This window comes from Myxocyprinus asiaticus, chromosome 8 (genome assembly GCF_019703515.2).
Source record: "Myxocyprinus asiaticus isolate MX2 ecotype Aquarium Trade chromosome 8, UBuf_Myxa_2, whole genome shotgun sequence".
Classification (NCBI taxonomy): Eukaryota; Metazoa; Chordata; class Actinopteri; order Cypriniformes; family Catostomidae; genus Myxocyprinus; species Myxocyprinus asiaticus.
The window spans coordinates 12685659-12697769 of record NC_059351.1 but is presented as its reverse complement, the minus strand read 5'-3'; the positions used below and the strand labels follow the sequence as shown (position 1 = coordinate 12697769).

The following is a 12111-nucleotide window of genomic DNA, read 5'->3' as shown; positions in this document are numbered from 1 at the left end:
ACAAATGCTGTTGATTGAGCTTAACTTATATTGAACCCGGAATATTTCTGGCAACATAATAAGCAACATAATTCAGTCAAGTGCGTCCAGACTTGTGTACATATTGAAAAATAAATATCAGTTTTCCAAACAACTTTTATCATGTACTCCAAATGTTTAAGCAGTCAATTTACATACAGTATATACACAAACTCCCTGTGGGATTTGGTAAGAAAGATTATTAAAAAAGTAGGCAAATACCCACACAAACAGCCTGATTTATCATGAAGTTAACATTTCCATCAACAGACCTTCATCAGAGCACACTTTGGTTTAATTAATGGAAATTTAATCTAATAAATTGGTTTTGATTGATGAAACTTCCAATAAAATTTTGACATGCTTCACTGAGAAAAGGAGAAGATTTGAACAGGAGGATAAATGAGAGAGTAACTGAGAGAGAGGGAGAAATCGAAAAGGCAGAAAAATAGTGAGTGAGTGAGAGAATGAATAAAACGGCAATTATAATTATAAGCAATAATTGTAAATTGAGTTCAACTGAAAGAGCTCATGATATGCTCATCATGATATGCAAATCAGAAACACATTTAAGAACATAATTTATAAATCCTGCAGCTCAACTTTTTAAAAAGTCACATAACGTGCCTCCATTCTGTGCTGCTTCCTATGGAGGAGTTTCGGCATCGATAGTCTTGTCACACCCATGGGAGGATGCAAGGCAAGGATGTTAAAATAAGACTGTCAAAAACAGCCTTGCTGTAATTAAATTTCTGACAGTTTATGAAAAAGTGCGTGCAAACTCAGCTTCACACTCTTACGAAAGTGCAAAGAGAACAAGCCGAGATTCACAGCAAGTGTAAATTGCAGAGGTACAATCTCTGCAGCAAAAAAAAAAAAAAAACAGAAGAAGAAAAAAAAAAGAAAAAGAAGTGTCTTAGTAGTTTTCAAAAGTTTCTTGACTAGGAAACTGTCCAAATTTACGTAAAAAAAAAAAAAAAAAAAGATAAAGAAAAAAAATACGTAAGAATGAAGGAAAGAAAGAATAAATAACTGCTTGAGGTTTCTCTTTTCAAATATTCCTAGTTAGAAGTCAAGAAAAGTTAAACTTTTAGACACTTGGCACTTTGTTGCTGAAATGTAGGTCAGATTTACGCAGCTTGTTAAAAGGATTTTCTTGGATCCCACAATTGCATTGCTCTGAGCAGCCAAAGATATACCTAATGTCTTTTAACTAGATCCTAACGTAGGAAGAACACTGAGGCCAATTAGCGACTAATAACATTAGCACATGACTCACCATTTCTAATGTACTTGACCACCCATTTCATATCACACATTTTGTCAATTAAGTAAAAATGAATTAAAATAAGGACACGTAGCGCAAAGACGAGTGGGAGTCGTTGTGATGTGCTTGGAGAAAAGGTCAATTTTCTGAGGCAACAAGTGAGACTAAAGAAAAATTTAAATGATAAAAGCATCACATATTATGGTTGACTCAGCACATAAACTGACATTCTTGCAGTAGATTGCAGTCTAAAAGCAAACTGGTCACAGTAAAGCGAGCATAAGCATTATGCGCATTATGGAGAAATTGGTTCATTGTGCTATGACTGTGAGGGCTGCTTTTAAAAGGTATTGCACTGGAAGTGACTTTTTAAAGAAAGTGCTGGTACCTTTATATTCCTGACATTATAAAGATTATAGTTTCCTGGAGTCTTGCAGCAGAATGATTGTACAACAAGCAGAATAAAAATTATATTACTCAAACTCAGATGAGGTGCAAAAATTTGATAGGCACAACACAGCTGCCTTTGTCTAAAAAAGTGTTCACACTAAAGTGATTATATTGGTCAACAACTTGCTGCACAGTTGGTTGCTAGAAGGCATTTCGACTTGACTGCAGCATCCAGCTCGCCCCACATCTGCAGTTCTTATTGAAAATAAGTGACTTCCATTGCTTTGTTGCAGCAAATTGCTGTCCGTGCGAACGCCCCTCAAGAGGGGGAAATGTGTACAGCAGTAGGCGGGGCTTACCTTTGGCCTGACATTGAAGTTCCACGGTCTTCTCAACTTCAGCTATGACTGTCCTTTTTGGATTTGATGTAAAGTATGGGGAATCTGTGATGATACAAACAACCAATACATATAAGTACAAATAAAAGGCAGTCAATTTTGTGCAGCAATTTTGTACATTATATTGTGACTAGAACATCTACTATATCTTCAGAAATTCGAATGGTTTTAATGTATAGGAATTGTATTGGTTTTAGTGGAAACAACAATGGTCCCTGTGGGTCTCTACTGGTAATGTGTTTGCTTCTATTGGTGGCATGTTATGTTAAGTGGATACCATTAGAGACCAATACATATCTGTTATGGAAACCAATACAAACCATTAAATCCTAATGGAATATGGCCAAAAACAAACTACACTTGTAAAGGTATTAAATATTTTTTTGTTGTTTAAATTGATTTATTTAAGCAGGGATCTTAGCTACATACATACATTAAGCACTTTATTAGGAAGACCTGTACACCTACTTATTCATGCGATTATCTAATCAGCCAATCGTGTGGCAGCAGTGTAATGCATAAAATCATGCATATATGGGTCAGGAGCTTCAGTTAATGTTCACATCAACCATCAGAATGGGGAAAAAATGTGATCTCAGTGATTTCAACCATGGCAAGATTGTTGGTGCCAGACGGGCTGGTTTGAGTATTTCTGTAACTGCCGATCTCCTAGGATTTTCACGTACAACAGTCTCCAGAGCATGTTAGCATGTTGCTAAAGGAATGATATGATACTCTAATAAGCAGAAATATACATAGTGCACTAAAATACTGGGTAAAATAGAGTTTTTAACCGCTTACTCCGGTTTATATTTATTTTTTCTTGTCTACCTTATGAGCAAAGAATGCACATGCACATGCTGCCTTAGAAATGACATAAAACGAGGTATCTTAGTAGGCACCATACTGTATTTACGCTACCTACTTTTGGAACAGTCTTCACGTCAGTAGCTTGCACTATGACTCCTTAAAGTGCTGTTTATAGAGGCAGCTCAATAGGTTTTGGATCCTAAAAGTGAGCATGCTTGAATGAAGTATGCTAGTATGTGTGCAAGAGTTGGTGCTTGCTGGTGTAAAAGTCGGATATTCAAGGAGTGTGTTTTGATATCATGATAAAAGAGTGAAAACATGGATGTGTACTTCACTAAACTACATGTAAAAGCAGGAAGTGAGCCCACATGTTTCACAGCTGTCTCTGCTGCTGCACTTAGCTCATCATACTGGTAAAAAATAGAGTAAAGAAAACTTTTTATGAAGACCCTTTCATCCACTGCACTTTAATTCTCGCCTTTATTTTTGGATTTTGTGAGAGGAATATCACGACTCCTGTTACCTTTTTATGCACCTGGCCATTTTTTTTCCTCCCTTGCCTTGTCTATCTCAAGAACGGAGACAAAAGATGTGTAAAGCGGGATGCAGATAACAGCTTTTCATTTCCGAAAAATAATGACAAAAAAGATTGGGGATGGGGGAAAAACAAATAACAGCAAAAAACCTAACTGTGTAACAATGTCACGATTTCTTTAATTCATTTTCTGTCTTTCTTCTTTTGTTCCTCTCCTCCTTTTCTTTATTCCCTAACAAATCAGCGCTTATTCATTCTCATTGTATGTTTATGCAGATCAGGATATACATATTCAGATTGGGGCCTGGATTAGATTCAACAGCAGAAACAATACATACCTCCATGGTCTCGTCTTTCCCACTGCTGGTTGTTCTGACATGTTCACTTTATCTTTCTATAAAAGTCCTACTTAGCCTCCAACAGCCCCAATTTATTCATCACTCCATTGGCTGCCTCATGCATATGCATGGCTCCCTTTCACCCAATCATGTTAGGCGCACACCTGTCAGATAAGCTCATTGAATGAATATTCGTTGCTCTGTCTAATAAGAGTGCGAGTCATGGTAAAATTTTCACAGCTCATCTTTGGTAAAAGATCTTGGGGCAGAGAGTAATATTTGTGTTTTTGGATCAAAGAGCTGCAAGGACGGATGTAAGGAGGATATTTAAACCCGCTGACCTTTTGAAAACATTGCAAGCCGAGAGCTATGACACTGGATGATGAGAGCAAGGGGCAGGGGCGTTGTTAGACTTCAGTGTCATCCAGGGCTTAGCCCACAGGCCATATTATAATATAAAAATAAGAAGAATCCTTCCTTCCATGACTTAAAAAATGACCACCCAACCTGTCAAATAATAATTATATGACACGTAACACTGACACCAGTTCAGAACTTTATATAAGCAAACGTCGGGCACGCAATAAACAGATCAAACACGTTTTAATTTAAATTGCGGAGGATCAAAGCGAGAATTACAACTTGTCAGCTCATTGTTCATTGTGCAGAAATGAATGCTAACAATAAAATCAAAGTAATTTAACTATTTAATTTTGCAATTGTTATGTAGCATTGAGAATAAAGTAAAAATTACGAGAATAATGTCGAAGCATTATGAGTTTAAAGTGGTGATATTTCGAGAACAAATCGATATGAAAGTAACATCAAAGTGATGTGGTGGACAACAGCAAAATGGAGCGTCTGGGTCTTTACATACAACATCACTAACCAGGGAGATAACTTGGCTATGCAACCGTGCTGAATTTGTGGGAAGTATTTGCGAGCTCTCTGTTCATGAATGAGGTGTGCATTAGTACAGGAGTTTTCAATCTGTGGGCGCCTGTTAAGGGAGGCACGAGATATAATAATTGGAACTGCTGTGAATTATATAAGTCCATATCAAGATATTGTATGTGGTAACATCCCCTCAGTTACAGTACTGTTTAGAGAGGAAAACCCAATGGGAACTGCTCGAATCTGTCTGGTTCTTTCTCCTGAATAAATAACATTTCCTACATAACCGCTGAAGAGTCCGGATAATAATATCTGTGCTGATGCGCCAAAAGACCAAGGATTTCTTTATTGCAAATTCCTATCCTAAAGTGTGATTTAACTACGTCCTCCACATCCGTCTCTTGCATTAATGAAGCTGCTGGCTTTGCGTCCGTTCTATCGTTGTGATAATGACGCTCTGTTTAGTCTAATATTGAGGGTTTTTTCTCTAATATTTCTACTTAATTCACACAGTATACTACTTTATTCTCACAATGCTAATACTTTATTCTAATAATTTTTACATTATTCTCAAAATATTATGACTATAATATCAAAATGCTACGACTTTATTCTAATATTTTTGACTATTTTCTCATACGAAATTTAATATCATAATTCTACGACTTTATTCTCAAACTACTAGGATGTTAATTTCATAATGCTACAACTTTATTCTCGTCATTTTTAATTTATTCGCAAAATATTACAACTTTACTATCAAAATCATAATTATTTTTTATTTTTTTATTTAATGTGGCAATAAAACGCCTTCGTGGGATCATCATAACTTTCATTTTATAAACGCATCTCGAAACACCTATTGGGTTTCATGACTGTTATTAAACATGATTCCAGGTTGTTTTTAACAAAGCAAAGTTTCAACGCTTGATAAACAGTAAAGAGTGTTTTTTTCCTCCTGGTGTGCAGACTTAAGTAAAATAATTTGACAAGTTCAATGTCATTTGATTTTAAACCATTTAAAAATCAAGGGACCACAAAGAGGCTATTTAAATGCAGCAGTGTAACTATTGTGCTATTTAGGCTGATAGCTCACTGTGCTGCTATTTTGAATTGCATTTGAGGAAATTCCACTGCAATAAACATTCTTTATTCCCGCGTACCGACTCCCAACTAAACCCGAATAACCAATCAAGATGACTGCCGCATGCATTAAAATCTACTTGGTGTGTGGACTGTTAAAAACAAATGAAGATTAGAAATTAGGTTTATAGATTATATATTTAGAAATTTAGAAAGGCTTGCATAATAAAACCTCAGTGCCTCTGATACAGAAAAGCTGCATCCCTGTGAGAGAAAATAGTAAGCTCCCACACGAGGCTTTCGTTACATGTCTGATGAACTTGAGCACGAAAAGCAGGTAAAAGTCAAAGTGCGAACTGTCAATTAATGCAAGTTGGGCTCACTGATCAGTATTTTGTACCCTGATGTAATGGACATTAAACCTTAATTTTTTTCTTCTCATCACTCATTCAGGGCTATTAACAAAAGATCTGGGGCTTCAGCCCTATCAGCCAGGGTCTTGCTACGCTGCTGGCAAGGGGTGCTGGTTGTGGCAGCATCACCGGCCTTTCACACTGAACATGTTTTGGCATACTTCCGTACAGCTTTTAAATTGTAAACCTATTTAAACATGCGCTAGGTGGACGTATTTGACCGCATTTGAGTTTCGATGTTTTATATCAGCATCTTTTTTTATACGTCGTGTCAAGGTAAATATAACTTTAACTGATAAAAACACATCTCAAGACACCTGCGTTCTACTCTAATCATGGTGCTGCATCTAGCTTTTTTTAGCGTAAGGACACGTTTGGTGTGAATGGCCCCTAAAAACTATGTGTCTGCAATTCAAGTAAGGCCTGAAACATACCTACACAACATGAACGCAAATGCTTCTAGTAATGCAAGGTCAGTTTCACATGTCGTTGCATTCCGAAATGTGTCAGAATGCAATTCATAATGCAACGCAAATACACACTGCATTCTCAAGCACTGTTTAGCACAAGACGGAGCACTTGTATTAAAATACATGTGAGAATTTGGAATGCCCAATATGGCGATGTAGAAAAGCAAGTCCCGCCTTACAGGTAAAATTGCCAATCAACTTTTAGATACAGACACCGCTTGTCAATTAGTTTGAGAAACCGCATGCGCATCACTGGACCAGCCTGAAAACTGTTTTTTTTGTGTGTGATCTGAGCTAAAGAACCAAAATTTATGATACCACTGTTGTCAGATTTCACTGCTGATTTGAAATATTTTCTTTGATCGTAATATTGACCAACCATTTTGGAGGTTTCAGTCTTTTCCCATTCAAGTAGATAGGAGCTGCACTTTTATGGCGCTTGTGTACACAGAAAATAGCTTCTTGACTTGCCTTGAAGGGACTTTGGGTTCATTGTATATTCGCATTCAAAGTATGTGAGTCAAACTACTGCTGTTTAAGCCATTTCAGTAACATAATACTAAAACCCTGTTGGTGACTCCTTTTTATGAGGTGTTACAGAGGAACACTGGTCTTCTTACCAAGGACGGAGAGATACGCTTTGGCCTCTGTGCTCTTCTGGCTGCTGTTCCTGAGCGCCGCCTCACACACGTACAGACCCACGTCAGCTGAGGTGGGGTTACTGATGACCAGTCTGCGACCAAACGAGTCCACTCCTGTTGTTAGTCTCACCCCATTACGCTTCCAGAACACCTGCAGCCTGTCAAGAGATCTGCTCCGCACACACATTCAAACAGAGCAAATGAACTGCCATGCTAAAATAAATTAAACGACCAGAGCAATTATGCTTTAAATATGCAAGAAAAAATACACAGGGGAGACTGGAGCTAGTTGTCACAGGGGGGTGTTGTCACAAGAGCTACATCTCAAGTCCAACTGTGCAAATGTGTGTTTTCCTTGCATTGGTTTTATAGGTTGGTTTCAAACACCTAGTTCAAAATCACTGAAAATTCAGAATCATTTTCATGAATTCTATCTTCCAAACAAAAATTTCACTACACCATAAAAAAAAATAAACGTGTGCTAAAATTGTACCTTTAGAAGTACAACTTTCTTTACATCTTAAGGTACTAATATGTACCCTTCATAGACAGATAAGGTACAGATACATTCCAATTGACATGTAAAGGGTACAGTGGGTGTACCTTTGAGGGTACAGCATGAGTGACAAGCTGTTGCACCCCTAAAACACCTTTTTTGCATTTTCTGACAGTGCATCATCATATTTTTTGCTATAGCCACTGAGTAACCAAGGGAACACAATAAAACCACACTAGCATACATTTAGGCAAAGGTCCTCAGGACAAGGGTATTTTGCATAAATGTCAGGTTAGGGCAGGTTGTCACATGTTTTTTAAATCTTATAAATGTTTCAATTTTATTAATTACAATGTGTGTTGGCCAAAACAATGATTTGATATTGGTGTATGTTACTGTTACAAAAATGTCATGAACTGTTTTGTGTTTCATAATTGTTTTACAGTTTGAACTTTGCTGAAAAGATAATAATAGGCTATTTAATGGCAGGTTTCATTGTGAAACTTATCCCATTTAAAGGAATATTCTGGGTTCAATACAAGTTAAGCTCAATAGACAGCATTTGTGGAATAATGTAAATTACCACAAATATTAATTATGACTTGTTCCATACAAAAGCAATAATCGAGGTTACAGTGAGACACTTACAATGAAAGTGAATGGGGACAATTTATGGAGGGTGTGAATGTGAAATGTGAAGTTTATAATTGTATAAAAGCACTTACATTAGTTCTTCTGTTAAAACACATTTCAGCTGTAAATTTGTTTAAATCGTAATTTTTAATTAATTTTGGGGTTTAGGTTTTGTTGACATTACAACATCATGGCAACGAGGTTGTAAAGTTTGCTAAAACTTTCAACAGAAAAGGTTAATAGCGATTTTGTCACACTAAAATCATGTTGACACACATTTTGTTTATGTCATGTGGCTACACTTTTGAAACAGTGGGTATTTTAATGTTTACAAATTGGACCCCATTCACATCCATTGTAAGTGTCAAACTGGAAATAAAATGTTTGCTTTTTTTTTTTTAAAGAAAAGGAGGGATGAGCCACAAGTAATTTTTGTGCCAATCAACATTATGCCATTAATTAAGATGATTAAGAAATTAATCAAAAACAGTTTGACTTCATTAAAATCAAGACAACAGATTCGAAGATGTCAAGTTTTACTTCATGCACAGTAATTTGAAGTGACAGATAATATAACGGTTTCTGTTTCTGACTAATGCTTACAACATCACATAATTTCAACAATGTAATGATGGAAACCATCTTTGAAATGATAAAGGAAGTGCGAGAAGCCTTTGCTAACGAACTCTGGTGGTGAGTCACCGCTGTCGGGGGCAACCCACCTCGCATTAGCGACGCACTCAAGAGTAGCCTCACTCGCCCTGGCAACCACTGATGTGTTCTTAGGTGCAATCACTATCACCGGGGCAACCAATTCAGCAGGGGCAATAACATCTGAGATAGAGAAAGGGAGAGAGTGGTGAGAAAAATACTGTCTGATTATTGGCACAATCAATCAGGTTAATAGACTGAGCATCATGAGAGATATAAGGCTTTTTGATGAGCCTGAAAGTTTTTTGTCTTCCTTTTATCTTCTCTGAAACATTTCTTTCTCTGTCTGAAAAATAATACATGCAAAAGAGAAAAGTCAAATGACTATCCATAGTTGATAGATGATAACAGAGGAAAAGACAGGAAGAGAGCCAAAAAAAAAAAGAAAAAAAAAAGAGGCAAAATGTGAAAATGTGACGTGATTGCATCTTTAAAGGAAGATTTTGGCCAAAAATGAAAATTCTATCATAATTTACTCTCCCTCATGTCTTTTTGAAATCTGTATGACTTTCTTTCTTCCATGAAACACAAAAGGAAACATTTTGAAGAATCTACTGGTTGCTCATTTCCATGCAATTACAATGAATGAGGACTGGAGCTTTCAAGCTTTAAAAAAGGATGACACCATACAAATATCATAAAAGTGGTTCATACAACTTATCCGCTATATTCCAAGTCTTCTGAAGTCATATGATAGCTTTATGTGAGAAAAACACTGAAATTTAAGTTGTTATTCCCTGAAAATCTTTTTGGACATCTGCCAAAACTCTTTATTTATGAATTAATGAAAGAAGTAGCAATGTCCAATTCATGAACAATATTTTTTTTATTTTTATTTTTATTTTATTTTTTCAGATCCGTTCAATGGAATTGATAGATTAGGTTCACAAAATTAGTCTAAATGATTTGGAAAGATCTGAATCTTGAGTTTAACTCATTGACTCAAGGATCCAGTTACAGAAGTTCTCGAGTTAACTCAAAGGAGCGAAAGATCATCAGTGAATGACGAGTGTTTCTCACCCCAAACTTTCGTTGACTTAAAAATACTCGTTTTGACTTAAAAAGTTGCTTTGACTACATTAATGATACTTCAATGGCTACTTTTGTGTTCTTTTAAAAAATATAAAACTTCAGTCCCCATTCACTGCAATTGTAAAAAAAAAAAATAAATAAAAAAAAACCTGGTACATTCTTAAAAATATCTCATTTTGTGTTCCAAGGAAGCAACAGCATGAGGGTGAGTAAATGATTTACATCATTTTTAATTATTTGGGTGAACTATCTCTTTAAGAGTTAATGTGAATGGTGTGAACGTCAGATGAAAATCAGCCTACCTGCAATATATAGATAAACCTGCAAGACTGCAGCTCATACACATGCAAATACATACACATAAGCTTTGATCTCATCTTTGATCAGCGACTAGAAAAGTGTAATGCAGTCTTGCAACCACAAAACATTGCAGTGATAGATGCTCTAACTTTTGTTATCTCTGAAAGAATGTGTATAATTTATGCATTCATCTTGCTCTATGTCATAATTCAAAAAAGATGACAAAAAAGTAGACTGCGAGCAAAAATGAAATAGAGAAGATCGGAGTGAGCCAATAGAATTGGACAGGAAAAGTCAATAAAAAGAGAAACAAGATGTATAGCAGAGCTTTTTCTGAAAAGTTTTTGAAAACTAAGTGCTTTTCCACAATCATGGTTCTGTGTGTGCACTCTAAATGTAGCCAGCATGTGTTAAACTTTGGCACCTCAGGTTTGGATCTCATTACTTGGCATGCAACCTGATTTGCATTGGCTGGCAGATTCTAAATTTAATTCCAGTACTGACTACGCCAAACAAACTCGGACACGTGTGGTGCTAAACTGTATCCTGTTTTGCTCTGGCTTGTATATGTAAGCAGTATGCTTAGAATATCCGTGCAAACATTTGAATTCTGTCATCATTCACTCACTCTCATGCTGTTTCAAACCTGTATGACTTTCTTTCTTCAGTGGAAGACAGATGGAGATGTTAGGCAGAATGTGAAGGCATGTCAGCCTCAGTCACTACTCACCTTCATTGCATCTTTTTTTTTCCACACAATTAAAGTTTCGCCTAATATCTCCTTTTGTGTTCCACCGAACAAAGCCATTTAGGTTTGCAACATGAGGATGAGTAAATGATTAATGTGATGATTAACTGACTGAATGTTTTTCCAGAACCAACAAAGGATGTTTATCCAGAAACATGTTCTACTTTTCTAAATTACATTGTGCGAATATTTGTATTACCCTGGACAGTAAAAAAAAAAATAGCATTTATACATTAAATATGGAATAACAGAAATAAGAATCACACTCTACCACACATCCTTCACTACTGCTGACAGTCTAATTTTACAAACCCATCTATTCTCACACAGTGCTTGAGGAAGTGCTGATTATAGCAGTATGTTATTTTTTCAGAGTGAGTTCAGGAGTACAGTAGCCTAGAGAATGCTACAAATGAAAGATGTTTTTCACTAAGGGGAAAAGACAGTGTGTCACACTTTTGAAGTAATTCTGCTGTCAGCCACTTAAACACTCTCATGCACTCAAGTCAGAATGGTGTTTGACATGGTGTTGCTTTCCTGGGTACGCTTTCATCAGGCACCGAGATTAGCTGCCTTGAGCAAATCGAGATGTTAGGAAAATAACAATGTAGGCCAGGGGTCGGCAACCTTGGGAGCGGTAACTATTGGCATGCAAGTGAAACATGTGAGAGGGCTTGATATTGTATGTATTAATTTTATTTAGTTACTTATTTTAGAAATAAACCTGCCAAACTATCTCTTGCAGTAATGCTCCCTCTTCTTTTATTCAGTTATGAGCTGAATGATAAGACGAACACTCTCAAAGAAGGACGAAATAAGCAGAGCAGATAGCACTCTACTAAATTTAACAAACCAACCCTTAAACAAACTTTGTAACAGTAGCTCAAAGTCCAAATATACTAAATATATACTAAATAATTATTAGTTAACCTTT

General features: G+C 36.3%; 1 protein-coding gene across 1 annotated transcript in view; it reads right to left on the bottom strand.

The window, feature by feature from the left end:
• LOC127445557 (protein sidekick-1-like) overlaps positions 1-12111 on the bottom strand; it is a 317499-nt gene that overhangs the window by 122879 nt on the left and 182509 nt on the right. The window contains exons 9-11 of the mRNA XM_051705711.1: positions 9109-9220; positions 7237-7427; positions 2035-2118 (exon numbers count right to left, since the gene is read on the bottom strand). Coding sequence (XP_051561671.1) covers positions 2035-2118; positions 7237-7427; positions 9109-9220 — 387 coding nt within the window. The remainder of the gene's footprint in view (positions 1-2034; positions 2119-7236; positions 7428-9108; positions 9221-12111) is intronic.